General features: G+C 44.0%; 1 protein-coding gene across 1 annotated transcript in view; it reads left to right on the top strand.

Moving 5' to 3' along the window:
- LOC117351462 (acylamino-acid-releasing enzyme-like) overlaps positions 1–17,712 on the top strand; it is a 252,705-nt gene that overhangs the window by 8,258 nt on the left and 226,735 nt on the right. Inside the window, 1 exon segment of the mRNA XM_033926761.1 lies at positions 14,993–15,122. Coding sequence (XP_033782652.1) covers positions 14,993–15,122 — 130 coding nt within the window.

The raw sequence follows: 17,712 nt of genomic DNA, 5'->3' as shown, positions 1-17,712 counted from the left end.
ATACAAACTAATTTGAGTAAACTAATAAGAGTTAGTGGGAGTGTCGACCATTGTTGAAATCGGAGTCTAGTGAAAGTAAATAGGGGGGGAGGATATTAAGTTCATATAGCTGTATGCACCCCTAATTGTATGCCCAAATATTTGAACATGCCTTGTGCAAATGACAAGAATAAGGTTCCTGTGGGCGCCAGTCCAGCAAGGTTTCCAGATATTCCGGCTTCACCCGAGAAATCCCCAAATTCAGCAAAAGCTTCCAATAGGGCCAGCAGAGAGCGCTCGGGGTTGAGAATGTGAACTAAGATGTCAGCAGCAAAAGCTGAAAGTTTAAAGGTTTCAGTCCCTATACCTATCCCCTCTATCTCTGGATTTGATTGCATATCTCTTAGTAAGGTGTCTAAGACCAGTACAAAGAGAAGAGCCGATGGGGCATTCCAGCTGTGTACCTCTATATACTCCAAACGGATCGGAAAAACTATCATTCACCAGCAGCTTTGCTGTGGGACGATGATATAATGCTTGGATCCCAGCCAAAAAGGTTCCCCCAAAACCATACAGGCGAAGTACCTTGAATAAAAATTCTCATTTGACCCTATCAAAGGCCTTCTTGGCATCAAAACTAATTAACAGAGAAGGCATGGAGTTATCTGCACCTTCTCAATATATTTATCAACGACCTATAAACAGGGACGAAGTGTGAAGTTATAAAATTTGCGGATGACACTAAACTCTGTAGCAGGGTTAGAACTGTGGAATAATGTGAAGTCCTACAAAAGGACCTGAACAAACTGGAGGAGTGGGCGATTAAATGGCAAATGAACTTCAATGTAGGGAAATGCAAGGTCATGCATATAGGGAAAAAGAACCCGATATTCAGCTACCAAATGAAGGGATTAGTACTAGAGGCAAATAACCTTGAAAAGGACTTGGGTGTGCTGGTGGACACGACAATGAAGTCAATAACACAATGCGCAGCAGCCTCAAAGAAAGCAAACAGAATGTTGGGTATTATTAAGAAGGGTATTACAACCAGAACGAAGGAAGTCATCATACCGCTATATTGCACGATGGTGCGCCCGCATCTTTAATACTGTGTCCGATGTTGATCGCCGTACCAAAAGAAGGACATGAGAGGGTTCAGAGAAGAGCGACAAAAATGATAAAAGGTATGGAAAACCTTTCATACGCAGACAGGCTAGAAAGGCTTGGGCTCTTCACCCTGGAGAAGCGGAGACTCAGAGGAGACATGATAGAGACTTATAATATCATTAAGGGCATAGAGAAGGTGGAAAGGGACAGATTCTTCAGCCTATTGGGAACTACAAGAACAAGGGGGCACTCAGAGAAATTGAAAGGGGACAGGTTTAGAGCCAATGCTAGGAAAGTTTTCTTCACTCAGAGGGTGGTAGACACCTGCAATGCGCTTCCGGAGGATGTGATAGGACAGAGTACATTAAGGGGATTCAAAGAGGGATTGGACAAGTTCCTGAAGGATACAGGGATTGAGGGATAGAGATAGAGATAGGATTATGGAAGGGTATAGATAGAAGAATAATGGGGATTGAAAGGTTTTAGACAAAGGATCACTTACAGGTCATGGACCTGATGGGCCGCCGTGGGAGCAGACTGCTGGGCACAATGGACCCCTGGTCTGACCCAGCGGAGGCAACTTCTTATGTTCTTATAACAAAATACGGCGTAAATTATTTGACACAGAGCAACCCCTAACCACCTGGGGAGTGGCTAAAAAATCTGGAAGAAACCTTGCCATTTTGTTTGCCAAAGAAATAGGTCTATAAGAATCTAAGGATTGTGGATCTTTTCCCGGCTTCTCACAAGAATTATAGCTTCTCACAAGAATTGTAGTAATTCCTCTTGTTCTATATATGAATTAAAAACTGCCGCTAGGCAGCCAGAAATCTGCAATTGAAGGTTCTTATAAAACTCGGCTGTAAGACCATCGATGCCCAGTGACTTCCCCAAAGCATCTACCCTAATATTATGATATACTTAGCGTGACCATTTATTTTTTTCCTCAAAACGGGACAGGACCTTCCCCTACCCCCAGATCCTCCCTGGACCACCCCTCCCCCCCCAGAACCCGTTAAATATAGGTCAAAATATAGACAGCAGATATAAATTCTCAAAACTGACAAATTTTGCTCCCTAAATTGAAAATAAAATCATTTTTCCCACCTTTGTTGTCTGGTGATTTTCATGAGTCTCTGCTTGCACTTCTTCTGACTATACATCCTTTCTTTCATTTCTTTCTCTTTCTGTCTTTCTCTCTCTCTGCCCCTTTTCTTTCTGTTTTACTTTCTCTCTCCCTGCCCCCCCAAGCCGCCGCCGCAGCAACAGGCCAAGTGTGTGCAACGACTGCACAAACCTTCCCCACCACCTTTCCCCCTCAAACATCAATTCTGACGTCGGAGAGGAAGTTCCGGGAAAGCCAGGCAGCAATTGGCTGGCCCAGAACTTCCTCTCAGACGTCAGAATTGACATCAGGGGGGAAGGATTGTGCAGTTGCTGCACGGACCTGGCCTGTTGCTGCGTTGGCGTTGGGTAAGCAGGGAGCAATCCTGAGCTCTGCAATCGCCTGTCCCGTTGTCCCCACGCACAGCTTCGGGATGTTCTTTCAGAAAACGGGACATTTTGGCGTTCGAAGCTGTGCATGGAGACAACGGGAAATATGGTAACATTAGATATACTTCATCTTCCTGTATAGGCAAGTTCAGGGCCAATTGTTGCGAATCAGAAAGGCTGGTGTGATCTACATTATCGATTTTAAAGGGAATTATCCAGTGCTCTGGTACTTTATATATTTCCAGGAAAAAGGACTGAAAAGTTTGTGTAATGTCCTGATCTCAGCTGATCAGTACCCCTTGCCTGTTTCTAACCCTCAACACCCATCTTGGGCGCTGTTCTTTCGTGACCATTTTGGCCAATAATGTGCCTGATTTATTAGCATGTTTGTATAATTGAAATTTATAATACTGAGCAGACTTCATGGCCCTTTCATGCAGGAGCTGATTAAGTGTGGCTTTCAAAGTCAACCATGCTGTCTTATGTGTTCCTAAACATGTAGCACCATAGCGCTGCCTGTCCAGTCTGACCTGTTTTTCCCATCTCTTTATTTCCACCTTATTAGCCCATTTCTTATGAGAAATATATGATATGATTTCCCCTCAGAGAACTTCCTTAGGGCCTCTCAAAAAAAGAGCAGGTCTAGAAATAATGTTCCCTATTGTGTTCTACATAATCCTTCCACCGTTGTCCGTGCCATCTGTGTTCTTCCTGGCTCCTGCAGCTCTAGCCATACAAAAGCATAGTCCGAAACACAGGATGGGCCAATCCCTATTGCACGAAGGCAAGAAGAAAAACTGTCTGGCACCAGTAAATAATCTATACGTGATAAGGACTCATGTGCTCTGGAGATATGAGTGTAATCCTTAACATCAGGGTAGAGAAACCTCCAAGAATCTAGTAGATCCAACGTGTCACACAATAGAGGAATGCCTTTAGTGAAATTAATAGGTGTTATTCTTGCGGGGGAGGATTTATCTAGCAATGGATCAAAAATGGAATTAAAAATCCCTCCCCATAATGATTGGTACAGAGGTCGCTGCTTGGGTATGGCAGATGAAAAAGGTTTTGTCATAGGTGTTCAGGGCATACACATTTGGCAACAACAACTCCTGGTTATTCACTGTGACTTTGCGCCACGATGTATTGGCCCTGTGCATCAGTCCAGAGTTAGACCTTTTTAAACAAAAATAATCACCCCTGCTTTCTTCTGTACTGCTGGATTTTCAATAATGTCCCCCACCCACCATTTACACAACTTATGATGCTCAGAGGTGTTCAAGTGAGTTTTTTGCAGGAATGCTATACTAGCTTACATAAGATCTTACAGCTCTTGATAGGCGAGTGGATATCCCCTACATTCCATGTTGTTGTTTTATTCATCACAGTTCAATGCATCCCAGCTTATATATAATAATAATAATAATAATTTATTTCTTGTATACCACTATACCAAAAGTTCGAAGCGGTTCACAACAAAGGATGCATACAGCCACTATTTAAAATACAGAATAAAAACAATACAATAAAAAGGATACATCAGATGCAGTGTACTCCTCATCTGGAGGGGGGCATCCCAACCTGTACCCTCCTCCCTTCAGCCCAAATACCATACTCAGACTAGCTTTACCTCTTTCTCCATAGAGAGCCAAATCCCCACCCCTCTCCCTGTCCCCCCTCCCCCAATTATCTCTTACCCCTTGTTCTACGAATGAGCCATATCGGCTCATTATGGTCCCAGTTGGTGTCCCCCCTCCCCTATAGTCAACAGACACTCTTCCCCCCCCCACACACACACTCTGTCCAAACCTTTCAGCAGTAATGTGAAGAAACTGCTGACCTGTACATGTGTCAACAACAGGAGGCAGCTACAAGGGCTTCCTTAAGTACAATGATATGTCTAGACTGATCAATCTCGTAAGCTTATGGGAAAATCTCTTGAGCTGCACTATAAGTCCAAAAAAGAAAAACGTTCTAGAGCACTACAGCTCTAGAAGCTTCAAAGACTCCAAACCATGAAAGGTGTCCCCAATCATGATGTCGGCATAGGTTCCACCAAAGTATTCAAAAAGTCCATGGCTAAACTAGGTTCTTCAAAAAACTGGTCTTGGCCTGTATGATACACTCGAAATAGCAAAGAGAATCTAATCTTCGCCGCTAAGGCCGAACAAATTGGGACAAATTTCTTTCTGACAGCCACCACTGTTGCTGAGTAATCCTGGAAACAAAGGATTTTTGCACCCTCATAGTTCAATTCTGTTCCACCACGAATGGCCCTCAGAAGCGCTTGCTTATGAGCAAAGTTCAAAATGTGCATAATTACGGCTGAGCTCCTGCTGGGTGTACGGGGCCTATTCTATGAGCACGCTCAATTTGGAACAGGCCTAGGTGTGCTGCAAATTGTTCATTTCTGGGGGAGGGGAAGGAGGCCCGGGTGCAGAATATGGATGTAGAAGAGGCTGGTTGGGATGATCCCTCAGCGCTACGCCTGTTCCATAGGGAGGAACTGGCAGCCTTTATTTCTAAAGCTATGGAATGTCTGCACATTTCCCTGCCGGATACAGAGGGGGGGGGGCAGTATCCAGTCCCCTTATGGCGGGCACTAGGCGACCACCTAAGACTTTTCCTGTGCATGAGGCCATGCAGAAGTTGATTTCTGAGCAATGGACTACGCCTAAATCTGGCCTCATGGCGGCACAGGCTATGTGTTCATTGTATTTGTTGACACTTGAGGAGCAGGATAAGTTTAAGCTTCCTAAGGCGGATGCCTTAGTAGTGGCGGTTACTAGGAAGACTACTCTGCCAATTGAGGGAGTTGTTACTTTGAAAGACCCTCGGAATAGGAAGATAGTCTTCTTTAAGATCTTTATTTGATGTGGCAGCCCTGACTCTACATGCGGCGATCTGCAGTTCTTATGCAGGAAGAGCCTGTCTTCAGTGGATCCAGTTATTTACTGATGGGGTTGTAGAGGCTGTTGGGACTGTGCCCCCAGATTTTCCGAATGTGGAGTCCAAGCTGGCGTATCTGGCGGAGCCTTGTATGATATGATTAGAGCTTCAGCTAAGCAGATGGCTCTAGCAATAGTTTCTAGGCGGCACCTATGGCTGCAGCTTTGGGCAATAGACGCCGCCTCCAAATTATGCCTGGTGCATCTTCCTTTAGGGGCAGGTTGCTGTTTGGGGAGGATTTGGAAAAATTGGTGAAGGATTTTGGAGACTCTTAAGTCTCAAAGGTTGCCAGAGGGGCACCTAGGTCTCCCTCATCTAGGCCGCATTTTCGGGATACCAGGAGGTATAGCCGGGGGAAATCAGCATATAGGCACTATTCGACAGCTTATAGTGCCAGGTCCGGGGTTATGCAGTGGCGACCTTCTCACCCTGCCAAATTCTCAACCTCCGTCCTCATGCCCTCCACAATGAGGGGGTGTCTGGCCTCATTGCTGATAAGGCTTAAGATTGTTTTTTTCCAGGCACAGATTCTTTCTAGTTCCGTACAGTCAGAAGGGCCTGGGGCTCCCTTCCGGGGTGTTGTGGGCCCACCAGGGGGTCCTTTGGTTCCCCAGGAGATGGGTACTCCAGGTGGTGGGTCTTTGCATTCTCTTGCGGCAAGATCCCCGGCTCCTCTACAGCTCAGTGAGTGGGGTAGGCCCTTGGTTCTCTCAGGGCCCCATGGCGTCTATGGAGAGGGTTTCCTCTCCGGATGGTGAGAGGGCAAGTATAGCTTCATCCAGCTCGCGGCTCTGGTGCAGCGGGGTGGCTATTTCAGGATTGTCAGCGGCCCTCAGGTGTGATTCCTCGGGGGAGGTGGTCACCGGTCCCTCCGCCTTGGTGGCAGGGGACTCCCGTCTGCGTCCCACAAATGTAGGGTCAGGGGGAAGCTCCCTTCCACTGTGGTCTTACAGCCTGGCTGTTGAACAGTCGAGGCTGCAGTGGAGAGGGTATTCCGAGCAGGTTATCTATACTCTACTGCAGGCAAAGAAGAGGTCTACCTCTACGAATTATGCTAGGATCTGGCGGGTATTTGAAGCTTGATGCATTCAATTAGGGTTTCCTCCTTTTCAGACTTCCTTCTCTCAGATTCTTTCCTTCCTGCAAAAATGGGTTGTTAAAGGGTTGGCCTGCAATTCCATTCAAGTACAGGTAGCAGCTATTGCCCGTTATAGAGGGAAGGTGTCTGGTTTATCCTTAGGGTCTCATCCTGATGTGGTAAGGTTCCTTAAGGGGATTAACCGCATTCGGTCCGCTTTGCGGAGGCAATGTCCGGACTGGAGTCTGAGGGTGGTCCTTAAAGGTTTGTAAGGGTTGCCTTATTGCCTCTCTCAAGGATGTTACCTTAAAGGCAATTTTTCTGGTGGCCCTGGCTTCAGCCAGGCGGGTTTCTGAGTTGTAGGCTTTATCCTGCAGGGATCCGTTCTTACATTTTTCAGAGGCCGGAGTTTCAATTCGGATGGTTCCTTCCATTCTTCCAAAGGTGGTGTCTCCTTTTCATGTCATAAGAACATAAGAAGTTGCCTCCACTGGGTCAGACCAGAGGTCCATCGCGCCCAGCGGTCTGCTCCCGCGGCGGCCCATCAGGCTATGACCTGTGAAGTGGTTCCTGACCATTTCTATAACCTACCTCTGTTTCTATCTGTACCCCTCAATCCCCTTCTCCTTTAGGAACCTATCTAAACCTTCCTTGAATCCCTGTAATGTGCTCTGGCCTATCACAACCTCCGGAAGTGCGTTCCATGTGTCAACCACCCTCTGGGTAAAAAAGAGCTTCCTAGCATGTGTTCTAAACCTGTCCCCTCTCAGTTTCTCTGAGTGACCCCTTGTACTTGTGGTTCCCCACAATCTGAAGAATCTGTCCCTGTCTACCTTCTCTATGCCCCTCAGGATTTTGAAGGTTTCTATCATGTCTCCTCTAAGTCTCCGCTTTTCTAGGGAGAACAGCCCCAGCATTTTCAACCTGTCAGTGTATGAGAAGTTTTCCATATCTTTTATCAGTTTAGTCGCTCTTCTCTGGACCCCCTCAAGTACTGCTATGTCCTTCTTGAGGTACGGCGACCAGTACTGGACACAGTACTCCAGATGTGGACGCACGATACAGCGGCATGATGACTTCCTTCGTCCTGGTTGTGATACCCTTTTTAATGATACCCAGCATTCTGTTTGCTTTCTTTGAGGCTGTTGCACACTGTGCTGATGCTTTCAGTGTTGTGTCCACCATCACCCCCAGGTCCCTTTCAAGGTTGCTCACCCCTAGCAATGATCTCCCCATTTTGTAGCTGAACATCGGGTTCTTTTTCCCTACATGCATAACCTTGCATTTCTCTATGTTAAAACTCATTTGCCACTTTTTTACCCACTCTTCCAGTCTCGTTAGGTCCCTTTGCAGGTCTTCACAGTCTTCCGTGGTTCTAACTCTGCTGCAGAGTTTGGTGTCATCAGCAAATTTAATAACCTCACATTTCGTCCCCGTCTCCAGGTCGTTAATAAATATATTGAACAGGAGCGGTCCCAGCACCGACCCCTGTGGAACTCCGCTTGTGACCCATTGCCAGTCTGAGTAATGGCCCTTTACTCCAACTCTCTGTTTCCTGCCTGCCAGCCAGTGTTTGATCCATCGGTGGACATCCCCCTGCACCCTGTGGCACCACAGCTTCTTAAGCAGTCGTTCGTGTGGTACCTTGTCGAAGGCTTTTTGGAAGTCAAGGTAAATGATGTCTATGGATTACCCTTTATCCAACTGGCTGTTTATTCTCTCAAAGAAGTACAGCAAGTTTATGAGGCACGACCTTCCTTTGCAGAAGCCGTGCTGGCTCGCCTTCAGTTGTCCATTGTTTTCTATGTGTTCGCAGATTGTGTCCTTAATCAGTGCTTCAATCATCTTCCCCGGAACTGAGGTCAAGCTCACTGGCCTGTAGTTTCCTGGGTCACCCCTTGATCCCTTCTTAAAGATGGGCGTGACGTTTGCTATTTTCCAGTCCTCTGGGATCTCCCCAGTTTTTAAGGATAGGTTACATATTTGACGAAGTGTTTCCGCTATTTCGTTTCTCAGTTCTTTTAGTACCCTTGGGTGGATGCCGTCCGGGCCTGGTGATTTGTTGCTCTTCAGTCTGTCTATCTGTCTGAGGACATCCTCTTTGCTTACCTCTAGTTGGACCAGTTTTTCATCATGGTCCTTGTTTGTGATCTCCTCGGGTTCTGGGATATTGGATGTGTCCTCTCTCGTGAAGACTGACGAGAAGAACTTGTTTAACCTGTCAGCTATCTCTTTTTCCTCCTTTATCACTCCCTTCCTGTCTCCATCGTCTAATGGTCCCACTTGCTCCCTGGCTGGTTGTTTCCCCTTCACATACCTGAAGAATGGTTTGAAGTTTCTTGCTTCCCCCACCAGTCTCTCCTCATATTCTCTTTTTGCTTTCCTAACCACTCGGTGACAGTCTTTTTGGTGCCTTTTGTGCTCCTTCTGGTTGTCCTTTGTTTGGTCCTTTTTCCATTTTCTGAATGATGTTTTCTTGTCACTTATCGCCTTTTTCACTGCATTTGTTATCCACGCCGGGTTTTTGGTTCGATTCTTTTTGCACCCTTTCCTAAACCTGGGGACGTACAGGTTTTGTGCTTCGTGCACCGTACCCTTGAGTAGGGTCCTCTTTCTACCATCCTTCAGGGAAGATGATTGGGGGGGTCGAGGTTTCCTGCCTTGCATTTGCTCGATGTAAGGAGAATGCTCTTGCACTATCTTCAAGTTACTAATGACTTTCGACATTCGGATCACCTCTTTGTGCTCTTTTTGGACCCCAGAAAGGACTTGGCGGCTTCTAAGGCCTCGGTGGGTCCGAGAGGCTATTTCTTCTGCTTATTTGTTAGCAGGTAAGAAGGTGCCGGTGGCTCTGCATGCTCATTCGACGAGAACGATGGCTACGTCTTGGGGCGGAGTCCAGGTTCAACGTAGATAAGTGTAAAGTGATGCATGTCGGTAACAGAAATCTCAGGCACAAATACAGGATGTCCGGGATGGTACTTGGAGATACCTCCCAGGAAAGAGATTTGGGAGTTCTGATCGACAAGTCGATGAAGCCATCTGCACAATGTGAGGTGGCGGCGAAAAGGGCGAACAGAATGCTAGGAATGACTAAAAAGGGGGATCACGAACAGATCGGAGAGGGTTATCATGCCTTTGTACCGGGCCATGGTGTGCCCTCACCTGGAGTACTGCGTCCAGCACTAGTCGCCATACATGAAGAAGGACACGGTACTACTCGAAAGGGTCCAGAGAAGAGCGACTAAAATGGTTAAGGGGCTTGAGGAGTTGCCGTACAGTGAGAGATTAGAGAAACTGGGCCTCTTCTTCCTTGAAAAGAGGAGACTGAGAGGGGACATGATTGAGAAATTCAAGATAATGAAGGGAATAGACTTAGTAGATAAAGACAGACTGTTCACCCTCTCCAAGGTAGGGAGAACGAGAGGGCAATCTCTAAAGTTGAAAGGGGATAGATTCCGTACAAACGTAAGGAAATTCTTCTTCATCCAGAGAGTGGTGGAAAACTAGAATGCTCTTCCGGAGTCTGTTATAGGGGAAAACACCCTGCAGGGTTTCAAGACAAAGTTGGACAAGTTCCTGCTAAACTGGACTCATTTAGAGCACTGGTCTTTGACCTGGGGGCCGCCGCGTGAGCCAGACCACTGGTCTGGCCCAGCAGCGGCAATTCTTATGTTCTTATGGAAGAGATTTGTAGGGCAGCCACTTCTTTTTCGTCCAACACATTCTCTAGGCATTACCGCTTGGATATGGCGAAACGCGCAGCGGCGTCCTTAAGTGCATCGGTGCTCGCAGAGGCGGCATATTTGGCCCGCCCGAGTTGAGGTTGCTTTGCTACATCCCACTGGTCTCTGGATTCATCTGCTGATGGCGCTAAGGAATGAAAAATTATGTCCTACCTGTTAATTTTCTTTCCTTTGATGCAGCAGATGAATCCAGAGCCCCACCCGATAGGTAGTGTTCATGGATTTTTTTCTCGCAGATGCAGTCTCATGGTTGGGGGTCAGAATTATTTTATTTATGGGAAAGAAGTTGACTGGGTTTCACACTGTATTGTTCGGATGCTCGGACATTAAGCGATACTGGCAGGCAAGAGGGACTCCATCCAAGATATATACCTGCGAATCAGTTCTCTATCTCCACCTGCTGGTAGATGTGTGCTATCCCACTAGTCTCTGGATTCATCTGCTGTGTCTAAAGGAAAGAAAATTAACAGGTAGAACATAATTTTTCCGTTCATCCCATGATTTTTTGAACTCTGTCACCTTTTTCCTCTCCACCACCTCTCGGGAGTGTATTCCAGGTATCCACCACCCTCTCTGTAAAGTAGAATTTCCTTACATTGCTCTTGAGTCTACCACCCCTCAATCTCAAATTATGTCCTCTGGTTTTAACATTTTCCTTTCTCTGGAAAAGATTTTGTTCTACATTAATACATTTCAAGTATTTGAACGTCTGAATCATATCTCCTTTCCTCTAGGGCTTCCAGTCTTTCCTCATACATCTTCTAGCACAAACATCCTATCATTTTTGCTGCCCTCCTCTGGACCGCTTCAAGTCTTTTTGTGTCCTTCGCCAGATACGGTCTCTAAAACTGAACACAATACTCTAAGTGGAGCCTCACCAACGACCTGTATAGGGGCATCAACACCTTCTTTCTTCTACTGGCTATGCCTCTCTTTATACAGCCCAGTATCCTTCTAGCAGCAGCCACCGCCATGTCACACTGTTTTTTCGCCTTTAGATCTTCGGACACTATCATCCCAAGGTCCCTCTCCCTGTCCGTGCATATCAGCCTCTCACCTCCCAGCATATACAGTTCCATCTGATTATTAATCCCTAAATGCATTACTCTGCATTGAATTTTAGTTGCCAGATATTAGACCATTCCTCTAACTTTTGCAGATCCTTTTTCATATTTTCCACTCCCTCCTTGGTGTCTACTCTGTTATAAATCTTGATATCGTCTGCAAAAAGGCAAACTTTTCCTTCTAAACCTTCACAATATCACTCACAAACATATTGAACAGAATTGGCATCAGCACTGTCTCCTTTCTTTTTTTTGTAAGTCTTTGAAAACTATCCTGTTCATTAAGCATTTTGATAACTAATTCCTTTTCGATTTCTCTTTCTCTTCAATTCTTATTGGCCTAAACTAATTATTGTAAACCAAGAAGAGCTGTCCTGGATTGTAGTCTCGTTATACAAAGCCAAGCATTAGATAGATTAGATTAGACTCCACTACTCACCCTTCCTCCAAGCAAGTTCCATTATCCTCCACCCTCTGGCGTTTGTCCGACAGCCAGTTTCTAATCCAGCTAACCACTTTGGGTCCTAACTTCAGCTCTTCAAGTTTGTTCAAGAGCCTCCTATGAAGAACCGTGTCAAAGGCTTTGCTGAAATCTAAGTAAATTACATCTAGCATATGTCCTCGATCCAGTTCTCTGGTCACCCAATCAAAAAATTAAATCAGGTTCGTTTGACACAATTTACCTTTTGTAAAGCCATGTTGCCTCAGATCCTGTAACCCATTAGATTCTAGGAAGTTCACTATCCTTTCAGCAACACTTCCATTATTTTTCCAACAACCGAAGTGAGGCCTGTAGTTTCCTGCTTCATCTCTGTGACCACTTTTGTGAATAGGAACCATATCAGCTCTCCTCCAATCCCCAGGAACCACTCCCATCTCCAGAGATTTATTGAACAAGTCTTTAATAGGACCCGCCAGAACTTCTGAGTTCCCTCAGTATCCTGGGATGGATCCCGTCCGGTCCCATCGCTTTGTCCACCTTCAGTTTTTCAAGTTATTCATAAACACTTTTCTCCGTGAACGGCGCAGAATCTACTCCATTTTCTTGTGTTACTTTGCGCGGGCTGCAGTGAGAGCTGTTTTGGGCCGCATGCAGCCTGCGGGCCCTATGTTGTGCAGGGCTGCTCTACACAAAAGTGGAAGTAAGGAAGAAGTAGGGAATTACAAGCCAGTAAGTCTGACTTCTGTAGTAAGCAAATTAATGGCAACACTTTTAAAACAGAAAGGTGACGTTTCTGGAATCCAGTGGATTCACTAGAGGTCTTGTCAGGCAAATCTGACAAATTTCTTTGAGAGAGTGTGCAATATGTGGTGTATTTAGATTTTTAGCAAAGCCTTTGACAGTGTAACATAGAAACATAGAAATAGACGGCAGATAAGGGCCACGGCCCATCCAGTCTGCCCACCCTAATGACCCTCCCCTACCTTTACCTTGTGAATAGATCCCACACAGACGACTAATAAATAAACTGAGTGCTGTTGTGATGGGCCCCAAAGTGGCGGGCTGGGTCAGGAACTGGTTAAATGGAAGACAACAGAGGGTAGTGGTCAATGGAGATCGCTCTGAGGAAAGGGATGTTACCAAGTTTTATTTAAAATTTGATGTAAACGCTTGACAGTTTCTAAGCGATATACAATATTTTTTTTAAAAAAGGGGAAATTAACAAGCATGAACAAATACAATCAGATGAACAATCACCTTATGAATCCTTTTACTAAGGTGCGGTAGCTGATTTTAGCGCGTGCTAAACACTAACACGTCCATAGACTATAATGGGCGCATTAGCATTTAGTGTTTGGTAACATTTAGCGCATGCTAAATTGATTTAACGCGTGCTAAAACACTTAGCGCACCTTTGTAAAAGAGGGGGACAGTTACATTACATTACATTAGTGATTTCTATTCCGCCATTACCTTGCGGTTCAAGGCGGATCACATAAGATTTATCAGGAGGTTATAAGAATTGTAACTTTACATAAGAATTGTCGGGAACTTGAGGTGATACATGTTGGGTAATTGTGGTAGGTGGAGATTGGGAAGGAACTGGTCGTGTTAAATAGGTTTTATGTATTTTTTGAAGAGTAGAGTTTTAGTTTCTTTTTTGAAGGTTTTGTAGTCTGGTCGAAGACAGCGGATTGGTGATTTGTCTGTCTAGTTTTGCTGCTCTGGTGGCCATTACGTTGCCATATAGTTTTCTTCGTTTGACGTTTTTGGTTGGCAGATGTGTGAATAGTGAGGGGGTTCTCCTGTGTCTGGTCGAGGTGGATTGAGTTAGTAGTCAGTTGTTCCAGTAGGATGGGCTTTCTCCATTAATAGCTTTGAAAAGTAGGCAGTTCACAATTGGAGGGGAAAAAAAGGAAGGAACTACAGTAAATTATAGGACAGAAGAACATGTAAGGGAAAAACGAATAGGGAAAGGTATTGATTGAAACCAAGGCTACAAGACTGGGATATAGAATTGACCCGGATTTAAGGCAAAAAGTGTTTCCACAGTATCCCAATCTAATTTCTTAAGTTTCAAAAGCATCTTTAAAAAGAAAGTTCTTTAGAGAACCTTTAAATCTGTCCAGAACTGTATCCTCCCTTAAATAAGGTATTCCAGAGTTGTGGAGCTGTAACAGAAAAAATATTAATCTGAGTATTGATCACTTTCAGAAATGGGACAGACAAAAGGTGCTGTTCATTTAATCTAAGTGTTCTGGATGAATAGAAAGGTATGAGAAGTTTATCTAAAAATGCAGGTGCTTTGAACACTAGAGTTTTGAAAATTTTTAGGGCTATTTTATACGTTATCCTATGAGTAATTGGAGCCAATGTGCATTCTTTGGCGATGACATCTGAAACTGCCTCTCTTGATGCTTCATTTCTACTGGCATATCTGTGTAAATGCATGGCTAAATATCTTGGTGTGAAATATGTATATTTTCCCCCTGAACAACTTGGAGCCGCCTTGGGCATGAAGAAAATGGTCTCTGGGGTTATGGATTAATAAGGATAATGGTTAATAAGGATTATGACTCAATTTCAATTATAATTTGAACATTTATGATGATATAATTTTAAAATATTTTGATTTAGATTATATCAGACGCTATCATGGCCTTCATTTTAGTTATGAATGGTGCTAGAATTGATGATTTGATCATTTCATACATTTATTGAATGATCTTCCCTTTATCTATTTTGTTTATATTTATAGGGTTGATATACATTTAAGGCCTCTCTATATAATATTTACTGGAACAGCAAAAGGCTTGCTCAAGTGTATTAACAATTATATTACAAGGCTTCTCTGTAGCTTCCTAATCTCAGGACCAGGAGAGTTTCTGTAATACTCTTAGCTGCAGTTTCAAGAGTATCTGCTGCACTCCTGTTCCAAGGGCTTGCTGTACTTTAGTGCTGTTCCTGGGGAGTTCAGTCCAAGCACCTTGTGTTTTGAGAAGACTTGGGCTAAACTGCATGTCTTGTGCTTACTTTTTAACCAGACAATGATGGCAATTAACAGCATTGCTCTATCAGCTCTACTTAAAGGGAAGGTGGGTGGTTTTATCAATAAATATTTTTTTCTTTCCAGGTATTGAAAAGTCCTGAAGAAATAGCTGCTTTGTACCAAGAGTTTGCTCAGTTCCCCTCGCTCTCAAATGCTTCTGTTGGGCCTGATGTCACTACTCAGTATGGGGGAAAGTACTGTAATATCTATACAGGTAATGCTCTGAGTCATCTGTTCATGTTGTAGCTGTACTTAATACGTGCTCTGCATTTCTGCACATGGGGATCCAACTATCATAAAAATATAGACAATGGTGACGGAGCTAAGGCTTTTCTAATCTGTCCTTTTTCCTCCCTTTCTGACCCTTGAATATTCTTGGTGTTTATCCTGTGCTTTCTTTAATTCTGATACCATTGTTATCCCAGGACAAGCAGGCTGCATATTCTCACAGATGGGCGACATCATCCACGCAGCCTGGTATGGACAGTGTTAAAGTGTACTGTCACTTTAAGCTTTTAGCGTAGCTTCAAAACTCCCCGTAATGTGCATGTGTGAGTGCCTTCCCACAGCTTGTTTTCCGCGGAGTGAAGAAGGCGTAGCTGAACTTCGTCCAGTCAAATTTGCCTTTCCGCTTCGATTTTTCTTTACTCTTGACGCTATTTCCTTTTTTTAAGTTAGTTAGAAACAGGTAGAAAATTTTGACATTATTGGGACCTATTGACATTTTTCTGCCTTCAGCCTTACCGAGGGCATCGACAGGTTTCCAGCAGAGCTTTCACTCGACCCTTGGTTCCCACCTGGTCTTCAAGAATTTATCTTGTCTATGTATGATAGTTATTTTCCATTGTATTCTTTTTCTGTCTGGAAATACTCCTGATATTCCAGAGCTTAAAATAAAAATTAAATTACAATAGTAACAAATAACTTATATCTTTATTAGGCCTGGACCTCAGGTACTTGTTGTTTTTCCTTCGGCACCGATCCCATTTTATGTCGATACCAGTGGACATCGACGTCGGCATTAACATCATTCTTAAGCATCATCTTCATATTCAACATGAGAAGCCTTGACATGAGAGTCACTCGATCCATGCCTTACATTGATACCATTGTTCTTCGATTCAGGCTGTCATCTCTGAAGCGTGCCTCTTCCTTGGGGTTACAATGCTTTGACACTGTGCTGCACCTTATGTACCAGCTTCAAAGCACACGATACAGATGTATCCATTCCAGCATGTACAACTGGAGCTACATTATGGAGGGTAGCCATGAAGTTGCAATTTTAATTGGCATCAATACCCTTCCTATCTACATCGGTACTAGCCCAGCTTAAATATAGCTTATTGAGGCCTTATGGTACCGGATCTCGCTCGGTCATAAATCAAGATCCATCGATGCTCGGTACCAATGAATACTTCTCAGTGCCCATTGATTACTTCTCGGTACCCAATGCTTCAATTTAGACTTGTATTGGATATACCACTGGACATCCTATTGCTATACCATCCTCCACCAGCAACAATTAGTTCTACAACTTATTTACAAGAAATCATCTGAGATTTCTGCTTGAATGTTCCAAATCTGATCATCTTAGGTGATTTTAATATTCACTTTGATAATCCAACAGCATCTATAGGCAAAGACTTTATTACAGGTGTTTCAGACCTAGATTTGTCTATTCACATTCTTAAACCCACACATAATAATGGGCACACTAGTGACCAAATTGTCTCTTAAATTGAATAAATATTCGATTACAAAAACTAGGACCTTTTCCTTGCCATTCTCTCATTACATTTACCTTCAGAACAAATAGTTTTCGATCAGTTCATGTCTATAGACAATATCTCTGAAGAGATTTGAGTGTAATCACCCCTACATCTTTAATTGAACAGTCTCGGCTAAATCTTGAACGTATTTCAGACTCTCACTCCATGAACAGATTACAAAATGGAATGATACCCTTAAATCTGTCTTAGACGAGGTTGTTCCACAATTATTATGTTGTACACAAAAAAGATTATCAAAATAAAATAAAAAATCCATGGTTTACAAAGGATTTATTAGACATGAAAAAGCAAGTCCAACAAGCAGAGCATAAATAGCGTCCATATAAAACAGAAAATACTCTGCTTGTACAATTTAAATCAATAGCTAATGCATGCAATAAAGCTAATAAACTAACAAATACATTTGATTATTCTGAAAAGATTTTAAAAAGCACCCAACACATCGGCTTTATGTAGAACATTTTATTTATTTATTTATTTAATTCAATTTCTATCCCATCCTCCCAGTAGGTCAGAACAGGTTACAAGCCAATATTCACAGTGGAATACATTTGGACAGTATAATGACTGAACAGCAACTTAAGTACAAATTAAGAAGAATGGAGAAGAGAGTGTAGAAAGGAAGGGGGCGATTCGTGGTCCCAGTCATTCGCGGTACCCGACCGCAAATGACTGGGCAGGAGAGGGCAGCCGGAGCACCGGCGAGTGAAGGAAATCACTCGCTGTATGCTCCGACAGCCTCTTCCTGCACTAAAGTCGGGCCTCACCAATCAGGAGCTGCGTGTCAAAGCAGCTTTAGTGGAAGAGGCGGTCGGAGCATACTGCGAGTGATTTCCTTCACTCGCCGGCACTCTGGCTGCCCTCTCCTGTCTCCCCCGCTGAAAACCATATTCGTGGTTTTTCAAGATTCACGGGGGTGCCTGGAATGGAACCCCCGCAAATATCGGGGGAGTACTGTATAAGCTTAAGGTTTAGTTTAACATTACAAAAAGATGTTTAGCAGTGACGTAGCAA

The sequence above is a fragment of the Geotrypetes seraphini genome, chromosome 17 (assembly GCF_902459505.1).
Source record: "Geotrypetes seraphini chromosome 17, aGeoSer1.1, whole genome shotgun sequence".
Lineage (NCBI taxonomy): Eukaryota > Metazoa > Chordata > Amphibia > Gymnophiona > Dermophiidae > Geotrypetes > Geotrypetes seraphini.
This window is presented reverse-complemented; position numbering and strand designations above follow the sequence as displayed.